The sequence below is a fragment of the Oncorhynchus keta genome, chromosome 19, assembly GCF_023373465.1.
Source record: "Oncorhynchus keta strain PuntledgeMale-10-30-2019 chromosome 19, Oket_V2, whole genome shotgun sequence".
Taxonomy (NCBI): domain Eukaryota; kingdom Metazoa; phylum Chordata; class Actinopteri; order Salmoniformes; family Salmonidae; genus Oncorhynchus; species Oncorhynchus keta.
The window spans coordinates 28,819,031-28,831,729 of record NC_068439.1 but is presented as its reverse complement, the minus strand read 5'-3'; the positions used below and the strand labels follow the sequence as shown (position 1 = coordinate 28,831,729).

Below are 12,699 nucleotides of genomic sequence, written 5' to 3'. Positions count from 1 at the left end.
GAGCCATCTCCAGGAGTTATCAGACACAAACGGATGCAGAGCGAAGAGAGGTTTCATCTGCATGGAACCTGTTTCTCTCAACACAATGTGCATTTTGTTATACACCCATCATTCAATTTCATGTGCTCATTCATACTGTACGCATCCAACAATCACCTCCACTGTAAGACTCCCTTGTGGAGTGCCAGTAGCCTATACACACAACCACACACCCTCACACACGATAACCCAGTGTTTCTCAATCCAGTCCTCTGGGACCTAACAGCCGTTTGAGATCGTTTCTGTGATTTCATCTAGTTCAACATTAGCAACCCTGGTGGTCCGGAAGGACTTCTCTGTTAGCTCGAGGTAGACTCAGAAGGACTTCTCCGTTAGCACTAAGTAGGCTCAGATGGACCTCTCTGTTAGCACTAGGTAGACTCAGAAGAACTCTGTTAGCACTAGGTAGACTCAGAAGGACTTCTCTATTAGCACTAGGTAGACTCAGAAGGACTTCTCTGTTAGCACTAGGTAGACTCAGAAGGACTTCTCTGTTAGCACTAGGTAGACTCAGAAGGACTTCTCTGTTAGCACTAGGTAGACTCAGAAGGACTTCTCTGTTAGCACTAGGTAGACTCAGAAGGACTTCTCTGTTAGCACTAGGTAGACTCAGAAGGACTTCTCTGTTAGCACTAGGTAGACTCAGAAGGACTTCTCTGTTAGCACTAGGTAGACTCAGAAGGACTTCTCCGTTAGCACTAGGTAGACTCAGAAGGACTTCTCTGTTAGCACTAGGTAGACTCAGAAGGACTTCTCTGTTAGCACTAGGTAGACTCAGAAGGACTTCTCCGTTAGCACTAGGTAGACTCAGAAGGACTTCTCTGTTAGCACTAGGTAGACTCAGAAGGACTTCTCTGTTAGCACTAGGTAGACTCAGAAGGACTTCTTTGTTCGCACTAGGTAGACTCAGAAGGACTTCTCTGTTAGCACTTGGTAGACTCAGAAGTACATCTCTGTTAGCACTAGGTAGACTCAGAAGGACTTCTCTGTTAGCACTAGTTAGACTCAGAAGTACATCTCTGTTAGCACTAGGTAGACTCAGAAGGACTTCTCTGTTAGCACTAGGTAGACTCAGAAGGACTTCTCTGTTAGCACTAGGTAGACTCAGAAGTACATCTCTGTTAGCACTAGGTAGACTCAGAAGTACATCTCTGTTAGCACTAGGTAGACTCAGAAGGACTTCTCTGTTAGCACTAGGTAGACTCAGAAGTACATCTCTGTTAGCACTAGGTAGACTCAGAAGGACTTCTCTGTTAGCACTAGGTAGACTCAGAAGTACATCTCTGTTAGCACTAGGTAGACTCAGAAGGACTTCTCTGTTAGCACTAGGTAGACTCAGAAGGACTTCTCTGTTAGCACTAGGTAGACTCAGAAGTACATCTCTGTTAGCACTAGGTAGACTCAGAAGTACATCTCTGTTAGCACTAGGTAGACTCAGAAGGACTTCTCTGTTAGCACTAGGTAGACTCAGAAGGACTTCTCTGTTAGCACTAGGTAGACTCAGAAGTACATCTCTGTTAGCACTAGGTAGACTCAGAAGTACATCTCTGTTAGCACTAGGTAGACTCAGAAGGACTTCTCTGTTAGCACTAGGTAGACTCAGAAGGACTTCTCTGTTAGCACTAGGTAGACTCAGAAGTACATCTCTGTTAGCACTAGGTAGACTCAGAAGGACTTCTCTGTTAGCACTAGGTAGACTCAGAAGGACTTCTCTGTTAGCACTAGGTAGACTCAGAAGTACATCTCTGTTAGCACTAGGTAGACTCAGAAGTACATCTCTGTTAGCACTAGGTAGACTCAGAAGTACATCTCTGTTAGCACTAGGTAGACTCAGAAGGACTTCTCTGTTAGCACTAGGTAGACTCAGAAGGACTTCTCTGTTAGCACTAGGTAGACTCAGAAGTACATCTCTGTTAGCACTAGGTAGACTCAGAAGTACATCTCTGTTAGCACTAGGTAGACTCAGAAGGACTTCTCTGTTAGCACTAGGTAGACTCAGAAGGACTTCTCTGTTAGCACTAGGTAGACTCAGAAGGACTTCTCCGTTAGCACTAGGTAGACTCAGAAGGACTTCTCTGTTAGCACTAGGTAGACTCAGAAGGACTTCTCTGTTAGCACTAGGTAGACTCAGAAGGACTTCTCTGTTAGCACTAGGTAGACTCAGAAGGACTTCTCTGTTAGCACTAGGTAGACTCAGGAGAAAAGCGGAACTGTTCTAACTTTGACCGAGGCATAATCCTTTGTTGATTGTTTCTGTGCTAGAAATTGTTCTGCTGTTTACGCATTTCCACTCAGTTATAGAGAGGGGAGGGAGGAGAGATAAAGTGAGCGAGAGAAAGGCAGAGATCAATGAACGGACTGAAGATAGAGGGGTGACAGGTTAAAAGGTCAAGGCTTATGAACCTTATGAAAATAAATCAAAAGAATGCAGCCAATGTTCTTTTTGGGCATCTCTATGATGGATGAGTTGGTGAGGTGGGCTATCTGTCTCTCTGGGGTGGGATGGTGTGTAGACTGGATCAATAGATTCATGAGGCTTCTTCAATTAGGGCTCTGTAGAACCAGCCAGTCAGTCTGCTCATATGATAACAGCAGACCATTAACGCAGCACTTCATTAAATGATAAGAAAAAATTTAACTACAGGTCAACAAAAAATACTGGGGTTCTTGTTTAACATTGTAATTGTGTGTGCGTGTGTGTGTGTGTGTGTGTGTCAAATGTCATCACATTCACTCTCATAAATACTTATAAGATGCTTCCTGCAGGAAAGTGATATTCAAAGCTAATGGAAGTGCATGAAAGGGTGTGACTAAAATCACGTGTCGCAAAAAGTGTCGCAAAAAGTGTCTCAAAATAAAAACATGCATGAATGCATGAATCATATGATATTAGTAACATCGTAATAGTTTATTTATTTTCATTTATACACTCTTTAGAAAATAAAACACATTGAATGAATAAATACAAATTTAAAAAGGAACTAGTTTCGGCAAACTGATCACCTTTGTTCCCACAACTAGAGACACATCATGTTCTTTTTTTTTACATTGATCTCTCTGAATATAGGGGTTCTTGTGTAGGGTTGCAAAATTGGATAACTTCCCCAAACGTTCCAGGCTTTCCTAAAATCCCAGTTGTAAGATTCCCAGGTTGAGTTTTCCCAGTTAGAGGATTCCCTCTTTGCTTTTCGGTTCGTTAGTCAGGCAATGCACCAACTGGGAATTTCAGGAAAACCTGGGAATTTTGGGAAAGCTATGGGAATTTTGCAACCCCAGTCTCTGGTAGCAGTGGGGGCGGTCCCCCGAAGCAGACTGGGTCACAAACTGCAATGGAAACACTAACGACTGACTGGCATGCAGGTTCTCAAGTGGTCCTCATTTATAGCAGACATAACTCATTACAAATATAAAGCTATAAGTCACCAGAAATGACATAATAAGTAATACGTCAAATTGGGTGACATACAGTACTGTATAACTCCAATGTCATTTATAGACATATCTCATTACATTATGGAGTAATATGCCACCAAAAGTAACATAAAAGTAATATGTCACCAGACGTGACATAAAAGTAATATGTCAAACTGGGTGGCATATAACTACAATGGTTAAACGTCACTATTTTGACATATTCTAATGAGACCATGTTGTTCATAAACACAAAGATAATGGATTGGCACAGAGTTAATACGACAAACATCGATAAACATCTGGAAAACAATCTATTTACACAAACAATAAATAATGAACAAGATAGGAACCTTTCTGTACAATATGACCGTAGGATAGACGCACCCAACATAAATTCAGTGCCATTCTCTTTGTAAACGTATTCTCTGCCATTCCAGCCTCACCAGAGAAAACACCAGTGTACAGTAACAACATCGGATGTTCACCAACAGTAGATCATTGCATAATATACAAGATCATTGCACGTATTACAAAACAAACACACAAGATCACCCAATAGTTGACATGTTTTATTTGCAGGCAGTTGAATGTGATGTCATTGTCTTGTTGTTAGACTTCGGCTTCTACTTTGTATTTTTTGTTGTAGTAATTGTTGTTGTCATTGATATAGTAAAATAAGGCAGGGAGTTGCAGAGACCTTTGAGTATACCACCAGTGATCAAGTGACCAGAAAAACGTCCAATGAGAAGAGAATGATCCTGCCCATTTCCTTGTCCTCTTCCATGGGATTGGCAGATAGTATGTGGCACAGAACAAATAGTAACTTACAGAGGGATACAAATGCAAGGGAAAGGACAACAGTACAGTATATAACAGGTAGAAGGTAGGAGCATGTCCCATCATCTCTCTCTGTCTCCCTCTCCTTCGCTCTCATTGTTTTCTTTTGCCCAGGTCAGTTATGGCAGCAAATACATTGAATCACCCAGACCTGGGAGAGGAGAAGAGAAGGAAGCGGAACAGAGCAGAAACCAGGCTAGACCAAGGCTGTAGACCCAAGGGGAGACCCAAGACGGAGTGGTGAGGCCCAGGCCTCTATCCCTACACTCCTTCTGGGGTCGAGCAGGTCTGAAAATACAGTACTAGATGTAGAAGTGTAGAGAGAGAAGCAGAGCAGTGTGGACCCAGACTCAGGCCCAGGCTGTAAACTCAGGCTAGGACCAGGCTGGGAGGCCCAGGTGATGTGGACCCAGGCTGAGATCCAGGCTAGGCCCAGGACTCCACTCCATCTCCCCTGAGCCTGAGCTGATCTGGGATCAGTGTTATCTCACTTCTATCTCACTCAGGCAGTCCAAGGCGTCCAGGTACTCCAAGGCCAGGTCATAGCAGAACCGGTACTGCTCCTGAAAACAACACAGGTGTCAACATTCCTCTACTTTGCAATACATTAAAGCTTGAACTCAATCAATCAGCGTTCTGTATTTGAGTGTGTAAATATTGTAAACCACTGCAAGTTTGCCTGAATTGAGCCTTAAAACATGCATGCTCCTTTCTACCATATTAGGTCCCCCTACCAAAAGAGTTTCTAAAAAAGGTATTTCCTGGTTAAATCAAGGCTATTACTTACCATGGTCTCCACCATGTTGGGTTTGGAGTTGCGTAGCGTCTTGGCAGCGTAGAAGACATCCACCACGCTGTGATGACGGATCATCTCTAGCAGCATGGTACAAGCACAGAATGTACCGCTCCGACCTCCACCGTTTCTGTTGCATACACAGGGAGAAACAAAGACGCGTGGTTCAGTGCTTATGAATCCTTCTGTATACACTTTGTGACCACTGAGAGAGTAGCCTGTGTTGCGACATGTGTCATAATAAGTTAGGTTGCGAAACCAGGGTATATGGTGCAGAAACTAGGACAGACAGACACACAGACACGGACACATGCCCCAAACACAGACATTGACACAAACAGAGAGACAGTCAGACACAGACATCAATATGAGTCACGTCTCTAGCATGCAGGGAAGATACGGAGGCTGAAGCCGTAAAGTGAAATGTCACAGCTCAGTCTGAGACTCAGATCAAGGAGGCTATCAGAAAAACAGCAACACGAAGAACTTTGAAGACGAGCATCCGAGGAATGTTTCTCATTAAATCCAGAAACAAGGAAGTAAATCTAATCCAGGAGTGAGTCTCAAATTGCACCCTATTCCCTATGGTAGTCCACTACTTTTGACCAGGGCCCATAAGGCTGGCCAAAAATAGTGAACTATATAGGGCGTAGGGTGCCATTTGGGACGCAGTGTTAGCATGTCAACCCCAGAGACCAATCCAGGATGGATAGAGATATGTAGTGTTGCTGAAGTGTAGAAGAGGCTGGGGAACTAGAGCCTAGAGCGGATCCCTTTTATAGTAATTATGAAAAGTGTTCTGGTAAATAGGAGGAGTGTAGTAGTGAACACTTGGGGGTTGACGTTTTATCCTGCCACATTTAAAACTACACACCGGCTCAGTGCGTTAAAGAGTAGAAAGTAACCGTTGAAAAACATGTCATTTTGATAGTTGTTAAAGTATCAAGTGGGATCGGAACCAACACGATAACACAATCTACTGAAGCAAGGTGTGACCTCAGATTACAGTTTTTTCTCAATTGCATACAAGCAATTTTTGGACCTGTGTGGAATCGTATCTAGGAGAACAGCAATGATCAAATATATTTACAGGACTTCTGATCATTTACATGCCTTTGTACATGACTTGCATATCTTAGACCACCTTTTGCAAAACTTTAACTACAAATGTCATCAGGGAATACAAAATTCACTGTTGAGTGTTCTGTTCATAAAAAATAACATTGTTATGTGTGTGTGCTTCCGGCAATCAGTAAATACCACCGATCAAAATTCTAAACCACCACATCAGTGTCATACCATGTACAATATATGGAAATATCTAGGCATGGGGACTGTCTAATTGCTATAATTATTGACATTATTGAGGACATGCAGAGATACAGAGAATGAAGTTGGGTTACTTCTAAGTAATTCGCAGTGATGTGGTAGTTACTCAAAAAAAGTTATATATTACCTTTTACTTCTTTCAATAATAACAAATGACTTTACTTGTTACTCTCTGAGGAAAGTAATGAGTTACACTATTCCTTATAATACTTTTGTGTTACACCGCAAAACGCTGAGCGTCCTCACACAATGTCAACTGTCATCTGTATTTTGCTAAGTATCCGTCTGAAATAGGGGGATTGTACCGTGGATAAGGGCAGCCTTTCCTCTAATACATACCCAGCTACAAGCTTCTTCAGCTCTCCCTGGTCCTCCTGAACTATTCAAATCAAGCCTTGGTTGTTTGAATGAGGTAGGTCTACAGCCACCATCAGCAGCCATGGTCAGGTCTTGCGGGTCTTTCGCTAAACGTTTTGTGTTGGCGTGTTGCCTTTGCAGGTGCTTCAAGAGATCAGAAGTCATGTTTCTAGCAGTAGAAAGATGTTTGTCGTCTGGGCATAGTTTACAATGTACAATTGAATTCTTACCATTTCGTCCTACCAAATCAAAGTAATGGTACTTCCCACGTTGAGAAAGTCAATGCTTTCGAAGCTTCTGCCATTTTTCATATCCCTTACTAAAGCATTTAGTAGGTGTGACTGCGTGCGTAAACGGGAATTTAGTGAGAGGACAAATTAGAATCTGGGGCAGGTAGATGTTGTTATATTCCGCCAACAGAGAGGAAATAATCACAAATAAAAGCAACAATCTATTTCTTTGATCAGTAACTGTGCTATTATTCTGCAAATTAGAACAGTAACTCTGTTATATTACTCGTTACAGCAAAAAGTTATTACTGTAACACGTTACTTTGTAACGCCTCACTACTCCTAAGTCATCATCTTCGACATTGTGACCTTCCATAACAAAGCTTTGCTCTGGTGTGGATTGAGGCCTATACATTAATATCAGTTGTGTTCCTCCATTGTATTCACCTTTCTTTATTACTATTGTGGATCGTGTTTCTGTGACCAATGGAAGGTGTACAAAACAATGTTCAAACCAGCCTTTGTATTGAATACATGGAATTGGATTGTGGTGATACCTATGCATGGATCCTGCATACAATGTGCTTATTTTAATTCAATTCATTCAATATATCACAAATCATTTTTGATTTGATGTGTAGGAAATTGTTTGGTGAAATATGCATAAAAGCAGAGTAATTGCCCATAATTCTGCACCTTTGGATAGTTACTTCCATTTTTGATCATCATGATCTCGTGACGGCAAAGAAAATGTACTGATCTACTGGGAGTTTTCTGTTTTGTCTGCTTGGTATGGTTGCATGAATCTTTTTTCAGCCAACCATGTTCTTTTGATGAATCTATTCTGGCAGTGTAATTTAGTTTTTCTGTATTTATGTTTTGAGAAGGCATCTACATTTTGAAAAAGCATTTACTATTTTGCAAAAGGCCACTCTGTGTTTGAGATTCTGTGTCTTGTGAACTCTGTTTTTAAAATCAACAACTTTGTTCCCCCCCAAAAAAATTGTAAGCGATTGAGGAAAAACTGTAACCTGTCCCAAAAGATGACTGTCACCTGCTTTCGGAACAGTACGCTCACAACAGGAGTCACCAAGAGCCAATGACACCTTTAATGTGATGGAAAAAATGGTTTGTATAGTGTCAGTATGGCCCGAGAAATAATCCAACTAACGCACAGCTTTAAACTTCTTAAACGAAAATTCTCAACGTTTGCGTAGATCACGCTCGCTGAAATCAATCGCAGTGCACAGATCATTTGAATCGTTTCTGTGTATCCTATTTGCAAACACAACTTCCCTACGGAATGATATAGGTTTTATGAGTAAAATGGTGGACAGTGGTAACTCACAGACAGTGGACGATGGTACGTCCCTCTCCACACTCCCTCTGCCAGTTGTGGACCTGGGCCAGGAGGCTGAGGAAAGCCTTCTTAGAGTCTGGCACGTCACGGTATGGAGACCAGCGCAGGAACTGGAAATGACGAACCACCAGCTGACCTTCCTGGAGCTGGATGAGCGGGGGGCAAAGAGAGAAAGGGAGGACAGTGATAATGTTGTGCTCGATCCCAAATAACAGACTTGTCAAGCGCTTGATAGGAACACACACAACACATCACAGCACACTATCCACACCTTTCAGACATGTATAGCATCCTAGACTGGACACCTCTAACCCAGAAGGACACTGGTAGAAATGGCAAAGACCTGCCACCATCTCCCTTGGGGGCCAAGGCTCATATCACTCCAGTCTCTGGTATAGTAGTGTAGTCGTCTAGTGTTTATAATAATAATAATCATAATTTGGTGGGTGCTTATATTTGTCCCAGGGAAGAACGACTGCCCCCTCTCAATGAAGCCACAGAATTTCACATTTCAAACCAGAATTTCAGACCATGGTACTGCAGGCATTGTTTGCAGAAAACAGGATCCCCATTATAGTGAATGGAAAAATGGCAATCTTTGTGATCAAGCTTTGTGTAAATAAAAACATGTTTGGAATACAATCATGGTACCAATCATTGCTTCTAATACACCTGATGTATTTCCTTGAACCAATTATTTTAAAATCGCACACAGAAGAGGGTATTGGCAGCCTGCAATACCCCGGTTGGCTTTCAACTTGAGATACTCAATGACAGGGGGTAGCACTGAGCTAGCCTGCAACATCCCTTCATGCAGTAGCTCAAACTGCTCATGTTATGTCTCCATGGGGAGCATCTTAACTGACTTCATTTGGCTTCAATGCACTATTGAGTCTTCACATAGGAATACATGGTGGCACGTGATCGATGGCTTTCTCCACACTTATAGAAAGTCATTGACTTGTCCTACGTTAACACGCATTTGTGAATTGTTAATGTATTTTTTGCATATTCCAACTCCCTGAGAGGCCCTCTTAGAGTGGGATAACGGTCAGGGTCAGTCATTATCAACAGCAACCCTGGAGCAATTTGGGTTAAGTGCACATCAACAGATTATTCACCCGATCTGTTACTGGTCCAACGCTCTAACCGCGAGGCTACCTGCCACCCTTAAATGTTTTTTTCTACTGTGATATAGAATACATTGCTGGGAAATTGTGCATCATCCTCCCTCCCTGTTCCTGTTGCTGGACAGTTCTGATTGGTAAGATCAGTGGGATGCTGTGAAAAGGCAGTGGGGTTCGTTTGACAGCTGCTCCCCCTCCTCCCCCATCCGTGGGGGAGACTGGGGGTGACACTGAGGGGGACAGGGCTCTGACAGAGGTGACAGCGGAATGACATGAGGGTGAAGCAGGGGGAGGCTCTAAGAAGAGGCAAGGAGAGGGACTAGGGACGCTAATATCTGAAAGGCAGGGAGGCTAGCTGACAGGGTGTGAGAGGGGGGAGGTAGGGAGACAGAGGCAGGGAGAATAGCTGACAGGGGGTGAGAAAGGAGGTAGGGAAACAGAGGCAGGGAGGCTAGCTGACAGGGGGTGAGGAGGGGGAGGTAGGGAAACAGAGGCAGGGAGGCTAGCTGACAGGGGGTGAGAAAGGAGGTAGGGAAACAGAGGCAGGGAGGCTAGCTGACAGGGGGTGAGAAGGGAGGTAGGGAAACAGAGGCAGGGAGACTAGCTGACAGGGGGTGAGAAAGGAGGTAGGGAAACAGAGGCAGGGAGAATAGCTGACAGGGTGTGAGGAGGGGGAGGTAGGGAGACAGAGGCAGGGAGAATAGCTGACAGGGGGTGAGAAAGGAGGTAGGGAAACAGAGGCAGGGAGGCTAGCTGACAGGGGGTGAGAAAGGAGGTAGGGAAACAGAGGCAGGGAGACTAGCTGACAGGGGGTGAGAAAGGAGGTAGGGAAACAGAGGCAGGGAGGCTAGCTGACAGGGGGTGAGAAAGGAGGTAGGGAGACAGAGGCAGGGAGGCTAGCTGACAGGGGGTGAGAAAGGAGGTAAGGAAACAGAGGCAGGGAGACTAGCTGGCAGGGAGTGAGAAGGGGGAGCTAGGGAAACAGAGACAGGGAGACTAGCTGACAAGAGGGGTTGTTTTTCTAGAGGCTGCTTGACGAGCACCTGGTGTTGAAAGATGGATGTTACTGTAGGTCAAAGGGAGGTGTTGGGAAGTGCCTGTCTGATTAACGCTGGGAAACTAAGCTAGTCACAATCACGAAGACAACCCGGCGTCAACGGCTAGGAGAGAGGCACACAGCTACAGTAATACAGCACACACAGTCATAGACACACACACGCACACATACCAAAAGAAAATACCACAACGCCACGTCTACAATGATTTCACAGGCATTGAAAAGGCTGATAATTTGATAATTTCATCATTACACTGTCAAAAAGACATTTTAGGTCATTGACAGTAATTGTAAAGTGTACAGTGACTAATGCATGCCTCATGTCCCATGTTCAGTAGACAGACTATGAAAGGATAAAAGGGGCCATTAGGCTCTCTACTAAATACGCATCAAGAGACTATGGAAAAATATTTTTAAAGAACTTCACAATATTAAAGCGATATGACTGAACTGTCAGACTTTCTGTGTGAGTCAGCAGGTTGATTTTCAACTGTAGTCTATTAACTTATCAGAGCGCAAAAAGGGACTTTGACAGCCAGTCTATCATTGACCACGACCTACCCGCATGATGTTCTGAACCCGGAACAGACGGATTATGACGTCATCATCAGCCATCATGGACAGAAGCTCCACTGTCATTGGTCCAAACTGCTGCAGCCCAGGCTCTGGCCAGTACTGGAGACACGGCTGAGAGAGAGAGACAGAGACAGAGACAGAGACAGAGACAGAGACAGAGAGAGAGACAGAGACAGAGACAGAGACAGAGAGAGAGACAGAGACAGAGAGACAGAGAGACAGAGAGACAGAGAGACAGAGAGACCGAGACAGAGAGACAGAGAGACAGAGACAGAGAGACCGAGACAGAGAGACAGAGAGACAGAGACAGAGACAGAGACAGAGACAGAGACAGAGACAGAGAGAGAAGAGAGAGAGAGAGAAGAGAGAGAGAGAGAGAGAGAGACAGAGACAGAGACAGAGACAGAGACAGAGAGAGAAGAGAGAGAGAGAGAAGAGAGACAGAGAGACAGAGAGACAGGAGACAGAGAGACAGAGACAGAGACAGAGAGACAGAGACAGAGACAGAGACAGAGACAGAGACAGAGACAGAGAGGAAGAGACAGAGAGGAAGAGAGAGAGAGAAGAGAGAGAGAGAGAAGAGAGAGAGAGAGAAGAGAGAGAGAGAGAAGAGAGAGAGAGAAGAGAGAGAGGAGAGAGAGAAAAAATAGGAAGAGAAAGAAGGAAGATAACAGGTGATCAGCGGACTATGGAGGTGGAGGAGTGAAATCAAATCATTGTGTCACAGAGCAGGACGGCTGAAGTCAATAACAAGACACCTGAGGATCGACAAGACAGACATTTAGCCAGATCCACAATTATCCAACCCATAGCAGCATTGTTAATTGCATGAGCAGAAAACACCATCACTGAGTACAATCAATCCCATAACAATCAACCCCCCCCCCCCACACACACACACACACGCACACATAGTTTCACATCTTTTGAATAATTCATCATTGTAAATCATTAACATTAGCCCATTATAAATGAATGCAGTGTGGTCAGGGGGGGAAAACTCGGCAGTGCCTGGTAGAGATACACATGGAGTCAATCAGGGATTGGTGCACAGAGCACACAGACTGGGCCAAGGTCTTTAGTCAATAGGTCGCAGCTGCTTCAAAGAGTCTCATCAGCCGAAAAGGGAGGAACGGAGGGATGGAGACACTGGGGAGTGTAGTGTTAAATTGCTAACAGTGATAGCTGTGGCAGCGAGGGGGACAGAGAAGGGAGCAGGAAGGGAAGGAGGGAGGGAGGGAAACACGGGGGAGTATAGTGTTAACATGCTAACAGTGTTAGATGTGACAGGAAGGGGGAGGGAAGGTAGGGGGGCGGCAGAAGGCCCAGGGGAGGAACAAGGTAGCGATAATGTCCTGTCACGTTGACAGAGAGGTATTAACGAGGTGACAGGGGCAAAGGGAGAGATGAATATTTATACACAGAGACAGGTAGCACAAATGACTGGGGTACACTGTTAATCTACTGGTAGAGAGAGAAAGGGAAGGAGGGAGCGGTGGATGAGAAAGAAAGAAGACAGAGGAGATGGGGGGGGTGGGGGGGAAGAGAGCAATTAAGACATGGCAGAGAAGGATAGCAGG

At 44.3% G+C, this 12,699-nt stretch overlaps 1 protein-coding gene across 13 annotated transcripts in view; it reads right to left on the bottom strand.

The window, feature by feature from the left end:
• Positions 1–2,918: 2,918 nt before the first annotated feature.
• Positions 2,919–12,699, bottom strand: part of LOC118397665 (receptor-type tyrosine-protein phosphatase U-like) — a 315,780-nt gene continuing 305,999 nt past the window's right edge. For all 13 annotated transcript variants that reach the window (XM_052470163.1, XM_052470150.1, XM_052470152.1 and 10 more), the window contains 4 exons: positions 11,105–11,230; positions 8,348–8,505; positions 5,078–5,213; positions 2,919–4,853 (listed from right to left, as the gene is read on the bottom strand). In XM_052470163.1, the coding sequence (XP_052326123.1) occupies positions 4,773–4,853; positions 5,078–5,213; positions 8,348–8,505; positions 11,105–11,230 (501 nt within the window). In that variant the 3' untranslated portion in view covers positions 2,919–4,772. The remainder of the gene's footprint in view (positions 4,854–5,077; positions 5,214–8,347; positions 8,506–11,104; positions 11,231–12,699) is intronic.